We start from the raw sequence: 22,321 nt of genomic DNA, 5'->3' as shown, positions 1-22,321 counted from the left end.
CCTGGAGGGGGCAGATGCACACACCTCCTAACTGGAAATGCCTCTAATTTCAATCTCACTTACTATAATTTTCAGTTCAGTTCCTATGACTTTCAAAGCTGTTGCACATCTTAGCAAAAATATAAAGGCCTTAAAGTCAGATCAACCTGGATCTGAATGCCAGCTGTGCCACTTCCCAGTTGAGTGGCACTCAGCATATGTGAGATGGGGGTCATAACTCTCCTGCAGAGTTACTGTGACCATTAAAGGTGATCTTGTATGAAAGGGCTTAGACCAGCCCCTGAACATCAGAGGCTTTCAGTAATGGTACCACTTTTGGGAGGACATTACTAATTATTGTGTGTGTTTTTTCTCCTATCAAAATAGGAGATTCTCATGGAAACCTGCTCAATAGAACACTATGGTCTAAGGAAAAGAGCTCTGAGTTGGGTGTCAAGAAAGAAGGATGCTGGCCCCATTCTGTAACCACTTGGCTGAGTGACCTGGTGACACTCAATCTCTATTGGACTTGTTTTCCCCATCTGTGAAAGGAGAGTTTTTAAATAACTCTTTCTCATCGTTAAAAAAGTATGATTTAAAAGAATTTTTAAAGATGTAAGAACATGCTTATGAAATATTAAGTGGAAAAAAAGCAGTTATATACCTAATTGAGGTAAGAAATGTGGAAATGTTTTAGAAACTGTGAAGTACCCAAGATTTAGAGCTAAATCTGGAACCGTGTATATAGGCTGAGAGTCTCTCATGGGCAAAGGGTCGGGGAAGGACTTCCATAATGCTGTATAGGGTTGGGCTGCCTGATCCTCTAGCAGCCGAGCCACATCTCAGCTTGGTGGGGAATGGCCCTTCTCTCCCCAGCCCTATCAATCACTGAGGAGGGAACAGGTGCAGCTAGGCCTGGCAGCCTCCCAGATTGACAGAAACAAAAGATTCTCTTTCATTCCCGGTGGTGAGGGAGGGGTGGTGCTCAGGGCAGACACAGATGGGGGTTCCAGCATAGGTGGCTCTGCAATGTGGTGGCAAGAGAACTGGGTTTCAGTCAGGAGACTTGCATTTTGGTAGCATCCCTGCGTGACCTCGGGCTGCTGCTCCTTCCCATGCCTCAGTTTCCTCACCCATAAAATATGGAGGCTAACTAGATCCCTTCCAAATATAATTTTCTGTTGTTTGTGAGTTGGAGAGACCAAGGGACACCTGCAGAGCCCTAAAAGAACCTTGAAAAGCCACACACTCCCAGCTCCACCCTTTGTCACATTAACTACTCAAGATAAAAGACCTGGCTCAAATAGCAGCCTGTGTGATTTGAAGTTGGATGTTAAAAAAGGACTTCCTAAAACCTATCAACTCCTGGAACCATTACCGAAAACCTATGTCTTAGGAGGGCTGCCTCCCTAGCTCCAGCTGGTTGTTTCCATGCTGGGATGTGCCCATAGAGCTTTCTCTTTTTCAAGAGAAGCCAGACATCCAGAATTTTGTTTAACATTTCCTAGTGTTTAAATATTGGCAGCTAAGGTCACAGTTTTAAAAATACAATGTAGGCCAAACAAATTACATGTGTGAGCCAAATTCTGCCCTCAGGCTACCAGTTTGTGACCTCCACTGCAGATACTTTTGCACAGAAGACCTTTTCAACAAAGAGGAGGAGAACACTGGATGACTTCCTGTACAAAAGGATGTGTGTTTAAAACTGAGAGGCTCAGATCTGGGATGTTGGCAGGGCAAGCATCCAGAAAGAACTTTCCTCTCATCTTGTAAGGAATTAGACACCTAAAATAGATGCTGGGTTCAGTGTGAGTCTTCTCAGGGTAAATGTAGAGAATTCAGCAAGCTCAATGACAAGAAATAAAATTCATATCTAGGGGGAAAATTTTCCAAGTGAAGCTAAAGAGAAATGACTGTGTCTTAAGGGTTGGAGGTGAGAGGACTAAACCCTCAAACTGCAGGGGAGACAACGATTTGGCTTTCCCCAAAGGGAGACCTGTTACCACCCAGAACAGGCAAAGAAAGAGATGGAAGCACCTCTATTCCTGGAGACAGACCCCCAGAGTTGGGGGAGACCTGTGTAGGGAGGTGGCCCCGGGTTCCAGCCTGGCTCACCGGTGGAAGCTGTCCACCATCTTCAGGTGGACCCGCAGGTCCTTCTTGGTGAGGTGATCCAGCATGCGAGCGTCCACAAGGCACTCCATGAAGTAGCTGCGGTACTGGGGGAGCCCCAGGCTGGGCAGCCACTGGTTCCCAATCCACTCGTGGTTCATGTCCCCATAGGCCAGGGTCTGGAGAACAAGATGGAGGAGGCTGGGGGCAAAGGCAGCGCAGGCAGGTTGCAGCTAGCAGTTCAAAAAAAATTCAGCTTACTTTCACTGAGGGGCTGGTAGAGGCGGGAGGTGAGGATTTTAAATGGAGCTTTTTAAGATCCTGGAATGATATATTCCCACTCACTTATCAATTATCTACACTAATGAACAGAAGCAGCCACCTAGGCAGCAAGTCATAGGAAATCCTTCCCATCGACTCTGAAATGCATCTGTGGTGCTGTAAGGCAGACTCGCCTTCCTGATTTTCAGTCAGCCTCAAGCCTGCTGAGCCCAGCGGATAGGCTGCATTACAGAGGGCCTGCAGAGTGACAAAGAAAGCCAGTCTCACTTGGGAAACTGGCCTCACACGGTCCACAGGGAGTTACGTTTGGCTAAAGATATAAAAAAATGAAGTAAGGTGAACTGCGCCTGCCAGCGCTCTTCTCTAAGGCTTGGTTGTCTCTCCAGAGATTCTCTAGGTCCTTCGTGTGCCGCCTCCCCACCCCACCACACACTGTGCGCCCCACCGCCCACCCAGTCTGGTTCTGAGAGGCCTGCTCCACTTAGTTAGTCGTTGCCTCCTGCCTTGAGGGCAGGGACCTCTTTAACCATCTATCCTTAGAACGAATTTTAATGGTAACCCTCCATCACTCTCTTTCCTTACCCACCTTGATTTTTTTAGAATTGAACATTTTATTTTGTTATCTTTTAAAATAAAACGATTGATACATATAAAACATATGTAGCGTATGTTCATTACTAAGCATAAAAACGAAGTTGACATCCTTGGACACCATCCATGTTATCCACACTGTTGCATCCATCCTTATGCTCTTTTTCCCCATCTTATGCCCTACTGCCCCCCTAGAGGTAACCACCATGCTGAGTTTTCTGTCCATGATGCCCCTGCTTGAAAAAATATTCTTATAGTCACCAAGGTATATTTCTCTAAATAATATGTTTAAATTTGCTTGTTTTTGAGTTTTAATAGAAAATCTTTGGGGACTTACACTTTTCACTTTACACTATATGTCTGAGTCATCCATTCCCTTTGCTAAATAGTGTTTTACTGTGAGAACATACTGTAACTGATCTGTCCAGTCTCCTGTTGATGGGGTTGCCCAACAAGTATAAACAGTGCAACGTGCTTCATTTTTATTCATGGCACTTACATCTATCTGATATATTATCCATTTATTTGTTTGTTTACTGTCTGTTTCTCCCCTAGAATATAAGCCCCATGAGGACTAAGTTTGCTCACTTCTGTATCCAGAGGGCATAGAAAGGCCTAACACCTAGTAGCTGCTCAATAAATCCTTGCTCACCAAGTGAATGAATGAAAGCCCTTTGCTCAGCTCACCAGGGGTACCCCTGAGAGGGACAGGAAGAGGAAGAGGATTCATACTAATCTAAGTCTGATTACTCCTGGAAAGAGGGTCGAACTGAGGGGAAGAGGCAGGCATGCTGGGGGCACAGCCCTCCAAGGCCCCTCACCTGCCATGGTGAAAAACCAGAAGTAGCTAAAGGGGAATGAGGAAGGATGGAGGTGGGTGGCTTCAGCGGAGGAGAGAACCTGTGCCCAGGACTCTTTGTGTGAAGAGGGACCTAAAAGACTGGGGCTCAGAGAGTCCTGCAGGGGAGCGGACCTGCTGGGAGAACACTACCCCAAACTGCTGAGAGTTGGTTCTGGACAAGAGGAGGGGGTCTTACCTGAGCCCAGCTGCCCTCCTCACTGTCCTAGGAATGAGTGCAGCATGTCAGGGGAAACAGGCAAAGTCAAGAAACCTGGCAGCCTCCACCCAAGGTCCCATCAAGAAGGAGGAGCAGACACCCCAGTAGCTGAATGGGTGACTAGGGAAAGCTTGTTGGGAAGGTTAAGAGAGCACAGAAGGCTGGTGCACGCGCCTGTGTTTGCAGTGAGAGGGGATCAAATGTGTGTGTGGCAGAAACACAGTCAGGCGAGGTGCCAGGTCCTCCCAACCCTCCCTGTTCCTCCACCAAGGTTCAAGCACAAGGGTTAAGGACTCTGTGGCTTCATGACAATAGCAGGGCAAAACGCTCCCAAGCCCTGCTCTTCTTCACTGGAGTATACCAGTAGCCCAGGGTGAACTTGTGACCCCCTGGAATAGACCACCCCCACACACACACAAACTGTTTCCATTCTCACTTCTTTCCCACCCACCCACCACCCTGAGAACAGAACTCCATCACACATCAGGGATACCAATCTCGTATTAGATCAGCTACAAGCCCCTTTGACTTCCCACAACCTTTCCCTCATCCTCATGCAAGTCAGCGGCCCTAACCCCAGGCCCAGGGCCCAGGGCCAGACTCACTGTTTTAGTGGATGTTGCCAGAGTTTCCATCTCTTCATGGGTGACCCAGACATTCCCAGAAGACTGTAAGCAGAGAGGAAACCTAGCTGGTCCTGCGTGTGAGCTCCTAGGCTCCCCATCAGGCTGGGAGCCCTAAGGACAAGACATAGCTCCCTTCCCCTGAGTCCTCCCACAGGCCCAGCCCAGAATTCTGCACATCGTCTAGCTCTGAGCAACTCTCTTTTATTACCGTATCTGCACTGCTTAGCACAGTGCCTGGCACATAGAAGTACCCAACAAATGTTTCCTGAATGAATATGAATAAATGGTGTGAATCTGGAATAAGGGCTGACCCCAATCACAGAGATGGACTACAGTGAAAGATTTTACCCTGGGGGTCCATGGAGAGGTTTACATTCTTGTGGAGAGGTTAGAGGACCAGAATTTACAAATGCCCTACTCCCTCTGCTACCCCAATCTGGTAAAAACACAGAACTCAGAAGTCCTGTCTTTGGAAACTCTGCCCAAAGATCTAAAATTACCGGCAGGGTAGGTATGGGGAGATGGAGCTCATGAGTGGTACGTGGGAAGCAGGGAACTAGGCCTGCTGGGATTCTGCTAGCAACAGTGTTACCTCCTCTTGGAGACCCGGTGGAACCCTTTGTGGGGATGGGAAGTAAGGGGCAGGACTCAAATGCTACCATCTTCCCAATGACCAATATGAAACTTTGTAAACACTATTTTGGGGCTTCTGAAAATGCCCTGGGTGAGGGAGAGGCCACTCACAGTCCTGGAGGTGGGCGGGGCAGAGGGGCTGGTCAGCGACACCATCTCCTGGATAGCCAGCCGGAGCTTGAGCCGGTGCAGGGCATTGCTGATGCCAATTTCCCGCTGGATCTCTGTGTCCGAGAGGGCTGACATGATGGCCCCACTCTTGACGTTGGCCCGGCAGGCTGCCACATACCAAGCAGGCATCCCCACCCAGAGCTGCAGATATGGGGCACAGAGGGTAAATTCAGCCCCTTTCCCGAGATCTGGGCTCCACTGCAAAAGTCTGGCAATACTGAGAGGCAAGGGCCAGGCCTCATCCATGGCCTCAGAACAGCAAATGAAGAGCAGAGGAATTTAGAAATGTGGAGAAGACCATCATCAAATGCCTCTTTTTCCCATTTTACAGATGAAAAATCTGAGGCCTGGGAAGGTGAAGGGACTTTACCAACATTGCATGGGTGATTAGCTCCTGGGGGCACCTATAGGAAGAATGAAACCACCTGTGAAAGTCTTAATGGCTCAGTGAAGATTAATTGCCCTTATCCAGACTTAGCTACTTGAGAGGCATGAGTATATAGCATCGATTCTGGCTAAGTGCTAGGTATGGCACTGTGCACTTGGCACGGGAGAAACATGCTGGGAAAATTCTAGAAATACCACCCCTTTGCCCAAGGAGTCCTTGTCCCAGTCCACAGATCCTTCCCACCAGACCCCTGAGTAGACTTAGACTCCCTTTGCCCAGGTTTACCTCTAGCCAGGAGACCACAGTAGGGCCGTCCCACTGGGCAAAGGGCATTCCTTTTCTGCGGGCATCTTCAAGCAGCTGGTGTCTTTCAGGAAGAGGAACAACAGACTCACTAGTCCTTCCTTCTTTCTCAAACAAGCTTACTCCCAGGGACCATGGGCTGTGCCAAGAGTTGGACTCCCACTACCCCTTCTCCCCACCATTGGACTGCCACCCCTGCTCTATTCCTGAAGCAGTGTGACACCAAGACATGAAGCAGCAACACCTCTCCATTCCCAGAGGTGAGGGCTCTCGCTTTGTTTGCACATGGCCTGAAACACATTCTACTCTGCTCTGCCAGAGATCCCCAGATGCTGGGTCACTCTCCCACAGCACCCTTATCTCCTTCTCACTCAGGTCATCCTAAGAACAACCTCCCAAACCCTGCTGTGCCCACTTAGACCAGGCCAACTCAGTCCAGAAAGGGCCTTGCTGGGCTCTGGCTGCCTGAGCTCAGTCCCATGGCAGTCCAGGGAAAAGAGTGTGTGAGGGGTTGGACCCCACCCTGGCAGAGACTGGCCGGTGGCTCTTACTTCTTCTTCAGCCGCCGGTCCTTTTCTGCCTGGGTCCCCAGCTTGGTAGGTACCATGGGCTCCTGCAGACCGAGCTCAGAGTCTATTAGCAGAACTAGAAGGGAAGAGATGGCATATCAGCGAGGCCCTCTCTGCTTCTCCTCCCTTGGCCTGGGCCAGGACCGGGGAGCAGACCAGCAGGAGGCTCCTCAACATGTGACAACCCGAGGGTCTGATGGGACAACCCATTATTCCTGGAGCCTCCACATGACATCCCTACAACCAGGCAGTCCCACAGTGGCATCGAGTGGGTCACCCCAAGCCCAGAGAGCCTTCCCCTGGGAGCCTCAGCCCTGGAGGTGTTTTTCAGCCAGACGGATGGAAGTCGTTCCACCCTAACGGCAGCAGAATCCTAGACAGAACTTGTCCCTCCTCCAAACCAAGGGGAAAAGGAAACCCAGAGAGCCATAGTGGGCTTCGAGGCTCAGACAGAATTATCCTGACCTGGGTTGAGGGTGGGGAAAGAGGCACGTTCAGAGATGTGTGTCTGGGCCTCTTTCTCAGGGCCACTCACTTGCACAAATCTCAAAAGGGAACATGCATAGCTCTGTCCTCTTCTGTTAAGGATCTCCTGAACTGATGCTAGAGTTCATGGCAGGGGCAGCATTTTACAATTCATTTAAGCCCTGGTCACTCCTCACAAGTGCACAGAGGACCGAGGGTGTTGGTAATCCAGAAGCCAATCTGGGATGCTGTCTTAGGTTTAGGTGCCAATGTGGTGTGGGGAACATAGGAAATCATAAGGCTTCAACACGAGATGCCTCGTCCACTGACCAGACCTTCTCAGCCCTGCCCCCTCCCATGTGTGGCTGGCTCCACAATATATTTTGCAAGGCCCTTATGAGCTGGCCCCAGCCTAGGGTCTAAACTCACCTCTTCTGCTCCCCCCACCCTCTTCCCTCCCCACTCTGAATAGACTCAACTGCTTACAAAACTCTCACACCCATGAATCTTTGCCTTTCTCAGACCCCCCCTACCCCCCCCGCCTCTTCCCCTCACACACACACACACACACACACACACACACACACACACACACACACACCCCTCTTCTTGGCTTGGCTAATTCCCACTTAGCCTTCAAGCTTCTGCCCAGGTGTTGCCCAGCAGAGAAAGCTTCTCCTGTCGCCCCCACCACTCCATGGCTGACCTCTGAGTTCCAGAAGCACCCAGAGCCTATTGCTATCTTAATATTGTTTTAGAATCATCTCTTTATTTTTTCCTTTTCATTAGAAACTGAGCTCCTTGAAGGAATGCACTATTGCTCCGATACCTAATACTAAGCCTTGTTTACAGTAGTTATTCAATACGTGTCTATTGAACAAATAACTGAATAGATGAGGGAAAGAGAAGAAGGAAGGGAGGGAAAGGAAGAAAGGAAAGAAGGAATAGGGGAAGGGAGAGGAAGACAGCTAACATTTATTGTGTACCTACCACACACCAAGCACACACTGGAACTTTATATCGTCATAGAGGTGTTAATAATGCTACCCTTGCCCAAGCACTTACTTGACTATAATGTCTACAAAGTCATGATTAGGCATTGTGATATTTTGAGTCCTGAAGGCAAGATATACTAGGAATTAAGAACTGACTCTCTTAGAGAAAGAACTAAGAAATTTCTCCTGAAGGTCCTGAGCACAGTACCTCAGAAAACCTCCAGATTGGAAGAAACCTCAGAGGTCCAACCTCACACTGAATACAGGAACCCCTTCTACAGCATATCAAATAAACAGCCTGACACTGATGCCTGACACTTCTCGTGGCAGGAGCTACCACCTCATGAGGTAGCCCTTCCCGCTGTGAAATAGCTCTAACAGAAAACTTCTTCTCCGGAGCTGAATCTCTGTGTCTGTGGCTTCTGCCCACTGGTCCCTGGGAGGCAGGCAGAGAAGACTGGATCCAAGGATACCCTCCTGCTTCTGCCCTCTACTCGCACCCATTTACTAGGAGACAGAGACCATGGCCCGTGGCTCCGTCCTGGCTCAGCTGGATCAGCCTGCCTTTCTCCTTCTTCCCAAACAGGCGGCCGATGGATGATTTGATGCCCTTGCGCTTGGTGCCCTTGTGCAAGGAGTCCTGGCTGCTGTTGCTGCTGCTGGGGTTGCTGCCTGGATCCTCCAAAGCACTACAGGATGACAGCCAGGAGGGGGTGGAATGAGAGGAAACATACTTAAATTACAGCATGAGAGATGGAAGTTAGACTTCAGGAAGAACTTACAGTAAGTGTCAGAGTTGGGAGGGTTAAGGGGGTATGATCAGAGCATGTGACCAAAGGAGACATGGAACTGTCCTTCCCCGATGGTGTGACAAGTGAGATGTTCAGACACCTGGGACAAGTGAGATGCAGCCTGTTCAGAGGCAGAGAGAGGGACGAGATAAACTTGGGAATGGAGAGGCTCGATATGGGGTCTGCTCCATTTACCTCTTGCCTTCTTCCTGGCTCAGGGCTGGGTGGCCAAGCTTCTCTAGCTGCAGCGTCCTGGGTGAGGAAGGAGGAGAAGTCTCACATTTTATGGTGGCTTTATCCTCTCGGTTCTCTTCCCGAGACACTGGTGACTGAACAGACAGTGAAGCCGTCAGGGGATAGAGGGAGAGATCTGGGGCCTGCCTACCCAGCCCAGACAGGCAGAGGAGCATGGAGAAAAGCAGAGGGGAGGCCCTAGGGGCCTCTCAGAGTTCAGACTCAGATTCAAGGGCCCAGTGGGGAGAAGCCAAAAGGGAAAGGCCTGGGAGAATTAACCTATTAGTACCTGCGTCATCAGGCAGCACTCACCAGCAGCTTCCTCCTATGCTTTCTTAAGTCACTGGGCTGGAAGAGAGAGTGAAGGGTGAGCTTGGACTCACCCTTTGGTTGCTTGAAAGTCTACCCCAAGGGGAGCCCAGTGGTCTTAGGATGAGAAGATAGGATTCAGTGCCTCACACAGGCCTGAAGAGAATATCACAGCAAAACAAAACAAAGCAACAACAACAACAACAAAAAACTGGCTTGAAAAAATAAATCAGGGCTACCTCTGGAAGAGAGAAAGAGGTATGGGCATTGGGTGAGTTTCTTTAAGCATTACCCAAGGGAGAGGGTAAGGAAGATACTACATAGCCCTTTCCAGACCCAGAAGGACATGCTGGTGACCTGGTATGCCAGGGTCTGCACACATCATGAGAAGAAGATGCTGGGGCCCAAATGAGAGAGAGTGAGCCCTGCTGTGCCTTCTCAACTCCCCTCGGCCAAGCCCAGTGATGACAAGGTTGTTCATCAACTGCCCCAAGACTCTCACCAAGGTCATGACCCCCATTCGGTCCAGGTCCTGGGTAGCACTGCGGGAAGTAAGCTTAGGTGTGGAGCGGCCGCTGAACAGAGGGGATGCGCTGGCCAGGGACAGGGCAGTCAGAGAGGTGGGGATGGAACCACGTTTGCGCAGCTGGGTCAGATTTAGGGCCTCCATGCTGCCACTAGTCACTCGTGTCTCAATCTCCTCAGCACGGAGCTCTGTGGACTCCTTCTCTTCCTGGATCATCCTGGGAGGCAGGCAAAACCGGATCTCATGATTAGCCCCAGAGAGGACGAGCAGGAGGCAGATGTGGGCACTGCCTGCAGTCACCACCCAGTGACCCCAGGTAGAAGGCAATGGCCAGGTATGCCCCATTGTTTTCGGCATTGCAGGGACATACAAGGCCCTATGGGCAGAGTTGGTTCTATCCCACTGCAGCTTAGACAATTTTCTCTCTTTCTTGTTAACTGGCCTAATGTAACAAAACTCCCTAATTTAACAAAAGCAGTTGCTGGGAAAGAAGGCAATTTAGTCAGTGGAATATAAACCTTCATGGAAGTCAGAATTCTTGACCTACCACTATCTATAGGGCCTCAGTTTCCCAATATACCCAATGTCAGGAATGGTCTAGGCCAGTATTTCTCAAACACAGGACCTTTAATTGATACTGATCCCTGATGGAGCCTTTCCTGTTCCAGGGAAAAATTAGAATAATAGTGATAATGTTATGTGTATGAAGGGGGCACTCAGAGAGGAATGTGTGTGTGCACACTCACACACACGCACACACTCTCTCTCTCTCTCTCTCACACACACACACACACACAACTAATGTAAACATGCCAACTATCCTTTAGGAACAGGACCTACCTTTATTCTCAGAGCATGTCTTTCCAACTTTAGGGATGTTAAAATATCCTTTCTTTTGTAGAATGGTTGTGATAGGAAATGGTAATTATCTTTAATGTTTCATTTTGCGGAATGAAAGTTGGCAGTCCTGTGTTAGTACCCTTCTCTTTGTGTGTGTGTGTGTGTGTGTGTGTGTGTGTGTGTGTGTCCAGTGTTTTCTTCTTAGCTGGTCTGTGAAATCCAAAAGTGTGGGAACCATTGAACCAGATGACCCCTACAGCCCTGTAAAGCTCTGACATTCTCTGGTTTGGATTTTCTCTTGCTGTTTGTCACAAACATTAATAAACTCTCTACAAAGGCAGGGTGAAGTGCAGGTCTTCATAACATTCCCTGCCAATGGTTTCTGTTTGATGCCTCATTAGAGACCAGAGGCATGACACAGTGCACTGAGTTTAGACCCGAGTTTGAATCCTGGCTCTGCCACTTACTGCATCGCTTTGGGCAAATCACTTAATCTCTCTGGTTTGTCTCCTTGTCTATAAAATGGAGATAATGCTGTCTCCTCCAGTGACTGTGATTAGACTGACCAAAGCTCTCACCCTGAGTTGGCCTCAGTATGTGGGAACTACACTCATAATGGTTATGTTTAGCTTCAGGAGCTTCAGGAACACAGTCTCCATAGACCTGGGAGAGAAAATGAAGCCTAAGAAGTCAATCTGAAGTCCTACCCCTCTCTGTCCAGCACTGGGCCAGAACCTTGCCTGATGCTCCACACAGGGTCCCTAAACTGTGGCACTCTAAGGTCCAGCTGTAACAGACAAGCAAACACATGTAGAATCTCTCCTGCAGTGACCAAACACAAAGAGCCTCTGTCCTTCAAGGAACCCCCCAGGCCCTCCACCCCTGCCCTAACCTGATCTCCTCGTTGATAGTATCCAGCTGCTCCTGCAGCATCATGGCCAGGGTCTGGGCGTCTGAGTGGCTGCTGGGGGAGACAACGTCCACGGAGCCCACCAGACCCCCTGGCTCATCCTCATCCACATCAGAGATCTCAGGGTCACTGTCAAAGGCAGGGGTGGCTGTGGGGACCAGCACCCCAGGCAGTGGAGATGGCTCCCAGTCCTTAGCAGAGAAGGAGGGTAGAGGAGTAGTAATAAGACACACCAGATGACTAAGGAGCAGGACCCTCCCAACCTATACCAGCAGCATTGGCATCTCCTAGGAGCTTGTTAGATAAGCTAAATCTCTGGCCCCATCCCAGACCTACTAATTCAGAATCTGCATTTTAACAAAATCCCTGGGTAACTTACTTGTATGTTAAAGTCTAAGAAATACTACACAAACTCAAGGAGCCAGATAGCAGAATGGTTAGGAACAGATTCCAGAGACTGCCTTGCTTTGAATCCTGGCTCCACCCAATACAAGCTACAAGAGAGTTGTTTCACCTCTCTGTGCCTCAGTTTCTTCATCTGTAAAGTGGGAATGGTAATAGTACCTACTTCATAGGTAGCTCTGAGGATTAAACTAGGAAATGCACGTAAGGCACTTAGCACAGGGTCTGGCACCAAGTCAGCATTATGTAAAGGCAATCTGTTTCTACTCACACAAAAGGTGACTAGATATAGGGAACGAGAAAAAGCCAAGCAGGCATGACTGTCTTGTGTCTCAGAGTTTCAGCACATTACAGGACCCTCCGATCAACCCTCAGAGGAGGTAGCTTCTCAGAAATCATTCTACAAACCCCTTCGGTAGACAAAGGTCCAGAAGCAAAAAGAGCACAGAACTGGGCTGGGAGTGTGAGAAGAGCAGCGGAAGAAAAGGAAAGAGGTAATCTCTAACCCCATCCTGTATGACCCAGACCCCCAAGATCCCCTTAGGGCTCTTTTCCCACTCCTGCAGCCTTTAGACTGAGGTCCTGGGTAGCTGCTGTGCTCTTATAAACAGAGGAAAGGGAGAGAGGGGAGAGAGAAAAGAGATGACTTCCGACTTCAACTCCCCCCTCACACTAGGGGTTTCCTAATGGCAGAGATGAATCTTCCGCCATCAGACTAGGAGTTCCCTCCTTCTCCACCTATATCTTCTAGTGCCCTAGAGCATGTAGAGGATCTGGGCTCGAGACAGAGCACGGTTAACAATTATGGGGCTAGGAAGGAATCAGACTTACCCAAAAGATCAAAGTCAGTCCTTTTCTGCCCCTAATCTTTCCTGCTCCCTCTAAATCTCCCTAGGCAGACTCCACATGAGCTACATGCTTCTCAGAAAACTTCAGGTGCCGTCCCATGGCCAGTTAACCTGTCATCCTCTCTCACCTACCCATAAACCACAGCTTTTGTTCCAGAAAGCTTGCCAATTCCATCTTGCCCCTGCATCCCCCAGCCCAACCACTAGAAATACGTGCCTGCACACCCAGGTACACATGCACAGGCTTCAGTGGGGCCTCAGGGACTAGCTGACCACCCACCAGCCTCTACCTCTTGCCCACCAGGAGGTCGAGGCGAGACACAGCTGTTGCAGTGATGGCCCCAACCCCAAGGCTGCAGCTGTCGTTGACACGGGGAAGGGTAGGGGGAGGATTTGCATCACACCAGCCGTCTGTGAAACTGGAGCAAGGCGCGTGGCTGAACTGACCCCAAACTCCCCAGGGTAGACCCATCCACACTCACCCCTCCACCCCCTCACCTTGGCAGACTCTTCCCGCAGTGCTGAGTAGGAACGATGCAGACCTTGAGGTGCGTGGGCGGTTGCGCTCAGGGAGAACCGCAAATCTGCTGCACTGCCTATGTGCGCCCTTGAGTGGCGGATGGGGGAGAGAAGACGAGCCCTGAGGACTGACAGCCCCAGGTTACACCCACTGGGCCCAAAGAGTTAAGGGATCTTCAGCTGGGAAAAGAGAAGTCTTAGCAGGACATGAGCTTCTGTTAATGCCTTAAGGGCTGCCACGTAAGCAAGAGATTAGGTTTATTCTCTGGTGCTCCAGGGATCAGTATGATCCAGGGGAGAAAGTTCTAGGGAGGCAGCTTTTCACTTAACACAAGAGGCACCTTCAAATAGCAAGAGCTGGCTTATGATGCAACTGGTAGCTTTAAAAAAGCTGCACTCCCCTCAGAGAGGTATTCAGGTGGAGACCCTCTGGCCACCTGACAAGAATGTGTGGGAGGGATCATGGCACCAAGAGAAGTTGGAAGGAATGAGCTCTAAAAGTCCTTTGAATTCTGAGCGTCTTTGTTTCTTGGTCTTCTCCCTAGCAACTACCTCTGGTCTTCCTCTGGACTAAATCCCTGGCCAAAATTCAAGCCAGGCATACTCCCTGTCCCCAGGAAGCTTCAGGAGGCCCTGACACTGTATCAGAGACATGGGCTAGAGAAAGCATTTTGACTGCCCCAAGGGTCTATCCCAACCCTGAAATTTTAGGATCACAGTAATGATCCTCTGGAATATCTGGAGCCTCCCCTACTGACATCTCTTCCCTATGCCTTCCCAGTTTAGAACTTGAGGGAGCCCAGAGCAAAGGGACAGGGTGAGCCTACAACAGGTTACACAAGCTATCTGGAGGGATGGGGGAGTTTCTGCTTATTCCCCCCTTTTCCCTGCAACTCAGTCCCAATTCCATGATGGGGCCAGTGCTTCTACAGTCAAAGCCAAGAACTCCCAACCACTAAGGAAAGCAAGCAGTGCTAAATAGCTTGGTGTGCTCTGGGCTGTGCCTTCTTAGTTGGCGTAGGGGGTTGGTCTCTTCTGAGCAACCTACAGGAAGGGAGAAGTAGGAGGAATTCCAACTACCATTTTCTGTCTCTATTCCCTGCTTCTCTCCACACTCCTACACAAATATTCCTAACAAACTTGAAATTGATACCCAAGTCTCTAACACCCCAGAAACCCACAGGCTTCTCTTCTTCACGTTCAACATCTCTTTCCCTAATTTAAGCCCTACCCCTCTGCACATATACATGTACAATTTTCCTTTAACCTCTCTTCAAAGAAGCTGATCCCTATTTCCCTGATATAACGAGAGCATGACCATAGGGAACCTTATGTGTTCTGATCTAAGAGACTTTGGTTTGGACAGAAAATATCCAGGAGCCATGAACCTTGAGTGGCATCATCCACTTCAGTCTCCTCGATCGTCAGCCTGCCTCTCTGGGCAAAGAACTGAGCGCAGGTTTGAGGTCTGAGTTCACTGCCAAATGCTTCACAAAATATGAAGAAAAATCCAGAAGTTCCCTAAAACATGGGCCTAATTTAAGCATTAGGTTCAGAGCCGTAAATAAGGTGTCTCAAAGTAACTAGAGTGGGACTTCCCTGGTGGCGCAGTGGTTGAGAGTCCGCCTGCCGATGCAGGGGACATGGGTTCGTGCCCCAGTCCGGGAGGATCCCACATGCCGCGGAGCGGCTGGGCCCGTGAGCCATGGCCGCTAAGCCTGCATGTCCGGAGCCTGTGCTCCCCAACGGGAGAGGCCACAACAGTGAGAGGCCCACGTAATGCAAAAAAAAAAGTAACTAGAGTGAACCAGATACTCCCTGTGAGCAGGCCCTGTGGGACGTAGGTGAGCATGTAACTCAGCAGACCCCTCTCAAGGGCGTGCCCTCTGTCGAGGAAGCAGGACTCATGCCCTGTGTCTCATGGCAGTGGCGAAGGATCATCCTGTGCTTTAGTTGCCTCTCAGCATCCCTCAGAGGACAGGTGCTCCCTTCTAAACTGCCCAAGTGAGCTGGGTGACTTTACAAAGTTCTCTAAGCCTCAGTGTCCCACCCTGAATGTGAGCAGGACCCTGAGATCTTGGGCGGTGTTTTGGTGGGAGGAAGTCTCCTCCCCCAGGGCCCATCTAGGTCTGTCCAGGACTCCATCACAGCACACTAAGCCTCCTGAGCTCCAGTACCTGGAGTGGATGCCATCCACAAATGGCCCTCCTCGACCCTTCAGCTGGTCCACCTCTTGGCGCAGTTTCTCAATCTCTTCAGACAGGCGGCCCTGTGCCAGGCAGAGCCATGGTGGGGGTAGGGGCGAGGGAGGGGAAGAGCGAGGAGAGAAGGACCAAGAGAACAGCAGAGTTGGGGAGAAGCAGAAGAAAGCACTGCAAAGTCCAAAGCCAGGGACCCAAGGCCAAGCCCACAGATGACACCAAAAGAGAAGAGGTCCAACTGGAGAGTGAGTAGAAGGGTTGGCAGGGGCAGGGCCAGAAGGAAGGTCTGTCTGGAAGGACTCTACCAGAACAGGCCTGCTGAGCCCTCACTAACAAGCAAATGCATGACAAATAAGGCTGGGCAGCAGAGGGGCCCTCAGTGAACTCCCAGACCTCACAGACATTGCTAGCATAGGGATAGTGGCTAATCCGCCCCAAATCACCAGAAAGCAAGAGCTTCACCAGGTTTGCGGCCCCACCAAATCCTTCTGTCGAGTCCTTCACAGCGTCCTGCCTCTCTGCTACCCACTCTCTGCCCTATGCTTACGGCTAAGTTTCTTCTTTACAGGTGGGTGGGTGATGCATCCACTACGATAGGCTTTAGGGAGGATTAGTGAAATAATGTGTGTACATGGACTAACAAACTGGCTAGCACAGTGCTGGGTTTTAGGGCAGCTGCTTGAAACACAGGCGTGTTCCTTCCTCACAGCAAGCTCAGTCCTCCCGGGCTGGCAGGGCTGGCCAGCAGCTGGGTACCTTGTCATGCTGCCGCTCTTCAATCTGCCGCTGGGAGCTCTCCAGCTCTTGGATCAGTGTGTTCTGGGGGAGAACAGCTGTGAGCCAAGATGCCCCCCTTCCCCTCCACCCCGGCTCCTCTACTCCGGCTCAGGCCTTCCCCTTCCAGCAAGATCTGCCTTCCGGTCTGCTCTCCCAGCCCTACCTCTCCTTGCCAGACCGCCCCACCCCCAGCCCAGGCTGCTCCTCTTCAGCCTAACTCCACTCCACAGCCCTCCGCACTCCCCGCCTCGCCCAGCCCCCCAGCCCCGCCCGCTCCCGACTAAGCTCTCACATCCCAACCATTCCTGCTCGCCCGGCTCCACCCACACCTTTACCCACCCCGCCCCTTTCCGCCAGCGCCGTCCTTCCGGGCAGCACTGCCCATCCAGGCCCGCCACCCACAGCACCTTCTCCTCCAGGGCCGCCATGCGCTCCTTGAGGTGGAGCTGCAGGCGCTCATTCGACTCGCTAAGCAGTCGGTCCACGGTGTCTGACAGTCGCTTGCCGTGGTCCTCGTTCATCTTCTCCCGCTGGCGCACCTGCATAACCAGACCACCTTGCACCAAGCCACCCCAGGGCCATCTCACTGCAATCCCAGGGAGCCACTCATTCCTGCTGTGGTTCCAGCCCACTCACCTGTCCCCTTCTTATCCTCCGGGGGCCCCTGTCTGCAGCTTTCCTGACCACCTCCTCCCACCCCTCTGTGGCTCTGTCTCTGTCCCTAGCCAGGTCCTTCCCTAGCTCTCACTCTTCCTCCTTTCCCTACCCACAGACCATCCTGGGATGCCGCCCTGGGGTTGAGAGGAGGCTCGAGAGTCTGGCCCGGTAAGCTCACCCTTGCCAGCTCTTGGTTCTTTTCCTGCAGCTGCCCCTCCAGCTGCCGCAGGTGCTTCTCAGTGCTGCCATGCCGCTCTTCAGCCTGGAGGGAGGAATGGATCAGTGCAGCCCGAATATCATCTGCCTTCCTGCTCAGACCTTGTATCCCATGCACCCAGGTGCCAGAGCGGCCCTTGGGAATCAGGGCCTCAGGGACCAAGGAAGCCAAGCTCTCCACTTACCATCTTGGAGCATAATTGCCACCACCGTTGCCTTTCTTCCCAAGTACCCCAACCCTGCCGCTTTCCCCCCCCCCATACCCTCTCCTTCCTGCTCAGGGCTATAGCCTTGAAACATCCCAGAGCTGGCAGCTCAAGAGGCTAAATTCTCCCTATGCTTCCAGAAAGAAACCCCACTTGAAAGTATGAGCGACCATAAATCTCTATGCCTCCAGATAGATGGAACTGCCCTTAAGAGCATGGACTCAAACCAGACTGGTTCAAATCCTGGCTCCCTCCCTTCCCAGCTGTGTGACCTTGGGCAAGTTACTGAACCTCTATTGAGCCTTTATCTCCTCAGTTGTAATAACAGCACCTATGCCCATGGCAAGGACTAAAGGAGATAATCCATGGCAAACACTTAGGACACAATGAGCACTCAACAAATGGTAGCCATGGTGATTACCTTTGTTATTAAAGCAGCCTGGGTGGAGTGGTCTCTCCTTCCATTCATGCATCTTCAGAGATGGAGACCCCACTGCCTCTTCTGACAAGGTATTCCAGACTATCACACATCTTACAGTCAGGAAATCCCTCCTTAAGGCCCTTCTACTATGACTCCCTTGAACATATTAGTCACTTCAGTCCATCCCTTCTTGTCAGTTTTGAGAGTTACTAAAACTGACTGCTCAGCATCCCACACATAATGTCTTCTGCTGCACTTTAAACTCTGCCCTTCATTCCTAGGGGCCTGAAAGGCCTTAGAGACGACCAAATTCAACCCCATCATTATAGAGATGATGACATCATCACAGAGATAATGACACAGACGCCCAATTAGGGAGGGAGTGACTTTTCCCAGGTCACAGAGCAAGTCAGTGGCAGAAGCAAACGTGGTCCCGGGTCTACCGAGGTACAGCCAGGCTGCAGGTTCCATCCCCAGAGCCCCCAAGCTGCCACACTGGCACAATGGCCAGCCTCTATCCTCCAGAGGCTCTGGGGTCTGATGCTTATTAAATATTGGTTTTCTTCTCTCCATTGCTTGGGTGGGTAGCTATGGTGATCCCACATGAGGCACCCCTGAAAGCCTCCGACCCGCTGTAAACACTCCTAAATTCTCTTGATTAAGCCACCACATGTAGATGTCCATGCATTTACATAGCTCTTCCAGACCTAGGATGTTTTCAGCCTGCATACCTCCATAAAGTTAGCTATCCATTGGGTAAAATTATATTCCCTTTTATTTGTCCAAAAGCTGAAGCCTTCAAACAGCTAGGGATGGTCCCTAGATCTAGAATGCTTCAATTTGACAAAAAAAAAAAAAAAAAGATATGCTCAGCCTAAACTCCCACCCCATTCAGAGATGTATAAACTTTGATCATATTTCCTCTCAGATTTCACCTTTCCAGAAATGAAAGTCCTATTTTTTCCACTTCAGACCCCCCCCAAAGGAAGTATTAACTACAATGGTGTAAATGATAATAAAAATATTTTGCATCAGCACAGTTTCTTCTACTTATTAAAGTACTCTTACATCCCTTCTTATGGGACTGTCACATCCCTGTGGGGTGATGAGGGCAGGGATTACTCTTCCATGTGACAGACACAACAACAAAGTGTGTTTCCTGGAGTCATGCAATGAGAAGCAGTTTCCTGGCCCCCAGCCCAACGTGCCTCCCACTCTCTCCATTCACTGCCTGGCTACATAAGAGCTCAGGAAGCAGGGAACAGAGGAAGATTCCCAGGCCCTTGGCCCGCTTGCCTTGGTGAGGGCTGCAATTCTCTGGGCCAGCTCAGCCTCCACCTCTGGCAGCGTCTCAGCCTTGCGCATTGTCTGCTGCAGTTTCTGCTCTGCTACCTCCAGTAGCTCCTGCAGATGCTGGGCTTTCTCCTCACACTAGCAAAGTAGGGGGTGGGGAGAAGAGTCAAGAGGGAGTACTGAAGCTTCCCCCACCCCCTGGCCCATCCTCAGTAGAGAGCAAGTGATAGGTCAGAAGCCGCAGGGAGCAATCTTGATTCTTGGCTACCCAGAGATACCTGACTTTCCCTTTCCCAAGGCGGCCAGCACCTCAGGGTCTCCTGGGCCACCAAGGGGAGGTTCCAGCATGATCATTAGGACCTCCAGGGTCAAGTACAGTGTCCCCCAACCCCATCTGCAGGAGTTACCTGGTGGTGCAGGGACTCCTTATTGGCCAGCTCATTCTCCAGTTTGTCGTTGAGGTCATGAATCGATGTGGCCTCACGCTGAGCAGCCAGGTAGCGCTTCTCCAGTGTGGTTATTCGCTTCTCCACGTCCTCCTTCTGGGCTAGAGCCTGAGCGGTACAGGAGAGGATGAGATGAAGGTCATCAGCTTTTTCCTGCCCTAATCGTGTCCGCACCTCCCCACCAAATCTGGCTGGCTATATCTCATCCACATTACCCTATCAGTTTCTGACCTTGACCCATCCCTCCTACCACTCGTCCCCACATTGGACCCTACCAAGTGTTCAGTCTTACACACCTCAGCCCTTGCCTGGCTCTCCCTCTACACCCAGGACATCCAGCAGCTACCTTCCTGAGTGCCAAATACCTGCACCCAGAAAGATAGGGTCGGGCCCAGGCCCTTGCTCACTTCCCGGAGGTCCCGCTGATGTTTGCTGCTCAGCTCCTCCGACTTGATAAGGTCCCGGCGGGCCGTGCCCAGGTCCTCCTCAAGTTTGGCCACGGTTGTTGTCAGGGTGACCAGTCGCTCCCGGGCCTCGCTCAACTCAAAGTTCTGCTTCTCCAGGAGCTCCTGCAGCTCTTCTACCTGGCCCGCGTCATGCTCCAGAGACAGTGAACTATCAGTCAGTCATCAGAGCCTTGGGCATCCCATTCCCCTGCCCTGCCCTGGGGAGGTGGGAAGAGGGACAGCACAACCAGAGCAGATCACAGCTCTGCCCCCAATTTTAGAGCACACCTCCAGGTACACCCTTCTTCCTCTGGCCTCCAGAAGCTCATTCCAGACAATGACCAAACACTCTCACTCTCCTGTGTATCTCTTGAAAAATAATCATGCCTAGTTTTACCTGCTATTTCAGCCTCTTGTAACCTAGGAAGGGGCATGACTAGGGGAACAGAGGCTCAGAAAGAGAAGTGATCTCTTAGGTACATGGCACCTAACAATGCAAGTGAACAAACACATTATATGCTTAGCAGTGTGTGTACTGGGCACTAAAACAAAAATCTGTAGAGTTCTTTGCAGATGGGGTAGGGGGAAGAAGGAAAGAGAGATGGTACCATTGGAGAAAGCTCCAAATTTAATTCAAGCAGTTGCTCTACTGCACTAAGGCAGGGCAGGGGCCCCACCTCCTGTCTGGGGTAAAACATGTCCCCTCTATGCAGCTCCCCATGACCCACCTTCCACAGGCATTTCGGTCCCTGTTCCACAGTCCCCTCCTCTTCTGCCACTCCATCCTGAACCCCTGCCTCCTGCTGTAGGGCAGACACCTGTAGGGCACAGTCCCCAGGGCAATGAGTCAAAGAGAAGAGAACCTCCTATATATTCCAGACCCTTCCAAGTCTCCCACCTCCTAGAGAGAGATGTCTCCTGTTGGCTAACAGTCTCCAGTTGAGACAGACGGGAGAAATCTGATGAGGAACAGAGTGGGGAAAAGGGGTAAACCAGCCTTGGCTTCCAGGAGCTGTAGTCTACAGATGGAGGGAGGGCAAGCAGCTTACCTGCTGGTGGGCACCTGCCAACTGCTCTTCCAAGGTGGTCACTCTCTCCAGGGCCACCCGGAGCCGCTCTCGCACCTGTCCAAGATAAAAGGGGAGATGAAGAAAGAAACAGGGACCCCACTGGACTCAAGTTGGAGAAGCCTGGGCTTCGTCTACCACCACTGAGCATAAGGCAAAGAGAAGGACCTGCCAAGGGGCAAATTTCTGAGAGGGAACCTAATAGGATGACATGGAAATTGGATTAATGGTAGGAGGGAGCCAGTTATGAAGCTAGAAGGCAGTTTTCCCTAAACACAGGATTCAGAAATCTCAGAGAAGGGATGCACGGAGGCTCTGGGGAAGGCTGGCTGGATTGGGGGTGGAGGCAGGCTGTGGGCCAGCCTAGGTACCTTCTCATCCAGGGCCTTGTGGTGCACAAACAGTGACTTGAGAGCCTTCAGCACCTCCACCTCACTGGAAACCCCTGAAGGTGACTGAGCCTGACGCTTCACCACAGTCATCCTCAGTGACCGCTCATGACGGGACACTAGGCACTCCAGATGTTCCAGAAGCAACTGGCAGAGAGAAGGGGAGGGCAAGAGGAAGGGCTGTGAGCCTATGCCCCAGGGGCTATAAGCAGGGTCCACACGAACACCCAGCAGACACGAGTACTGCCATGTGTACCATTGTCAGAATGGTGAAATACTTCTATGTGGGTAAACAGCTGCTGCCCCAACTGAATACCTGCCCTAGCCTCTCTCCCAAGACCCCGACCTTTCCCTTGACCCCGAACTAGAGGTGAAAAGCCTAGCACTGATGGTTGAACAAACTGACTATCACCCCAGGGTGATATAAGGCAGGAGGAGGTTAGGATAGGGCTGGGGATGTGCTGGCCCTGGCCATGCCTGCTCCCTTGGTCATACCCCCCACCCCCAAAGCACAAACACATGCCAGGTCACCCCACTTACCCTCGTGTTATTCCGCTCTGCTTTCAGCTCTGATATCTCTTCCTCCCTCTCTAGAAGCTGCTCCCGACACATACTCAGCTCCCGGGTTAAGGTGGCAAATTCCTGAAAACC

General features: G+C 51.1%; 1 protein-coding gene across 2 annotated transcripts in view; it reads right to left on the bottom strand.

Moving 5' to 3' along the window:
* Positions 1–22,321, bottom strand: part of PPFIA4 (PTPRF interacting protein alpha 4) — a 48,060-nt gene that overhangs the window by 11,574 nt on the left and 14,165 nt on the right. Inside the window, exons 3-25 of one of the 2 annotated variants that reach the window (XM_060128935.1) lie at positions 22,211–22,312; positions 21,653–21,817; positions 21,264–21,338; positions 20,943–21,032; positions 20,176–20,367; positions 19,730–19,876; positions 19,326–19,460; positions 17,365–17,448; positions 16,937–17,068; positions 16,509–16,571; positions 15,729–15,820; positions 13,531–13,639; positions 11,765–11,973; positions 10,009–10,249; positions 9,510–9,545; positions 9,159–9,292; positions 8,695–8,861; positions 6,695–6,788; positions 6,126–6,207; positions 5,393–5,593; positions 4,628–4,690; positions 4,002–4,028; positions 2,095–2,270 (exon numbers count right to left, since the gene is read on the bottom strand). In XM_060128935.1, coding sequence (XP_059984918.1) covers positions 2,095–2,270; positions 4,002–4,028; positions 4,628–4,690; positions 5,393–5,593; positions 6,126–6,207; positions 6,695–6,788; positions 8,695–8,861; positions 9,159–9,292; positions 9,510–9,545; positions 10,009–10,249; positions 11,765–11,973; positions 13,531–13,639; positions 15,729–15,820; positions 16,509–16,571; positions 16,937–17,068; positions 17,365–17,448; positions 19,326–19,460; positions 19,730–19,876; positions 20,176–20,367; positions 20,943–21,032; positions 21,264–21,338; positions 21,653–21,817; positions 22,211–22,312 — 2,816 coding nt within the window. The remainder of the gene's footprint in view (positions 1–2,094; positions 2,271–4,001; positions 4,029–4,627; positions 4,691–5,392; positions 5,594–6,125; positions 6,208–6,694; positions 6,789–8,694; positions 8,862–9,158; positions 9,293–9,509; positions 9,546–10,008; positions 10,250–11,764; positions 11,974–13,530; positions 13,640–15,728; positions 15,821–16,508; positions 16,572–16,936; positions 17,069–17,364; positions 17,449–19,325; positions 19,461–19,729; positions 19,877–20,175; positions 20,368–20,942; positions 21,033–21,263; positions 21,339–21,652; positions 21,818–22,210; positions 22,313–22,321) is intronic. The other variant, XM_060128943.1, reaches the window with a different exon arrangement.

The sequence above is a fragment of the Lagenorhynchus albirostris genome, chromosome 2 (assembly GCF_949774975.1).
Source record: "Lagenorhynchus albirostris chromosome 2, mLagAlb1.1, whole genome shotgun sequence".
Lineage (NCBI taxonomy): Eukaryota > Metazoa > Chordata > Mammalia > Artiodactyla > Delphinidae > Lagenorhynchus > Lagenorhynchus albirostris.
This window is presented reverse-complemented; position numbering and strand designations above follow the sequence as displayed.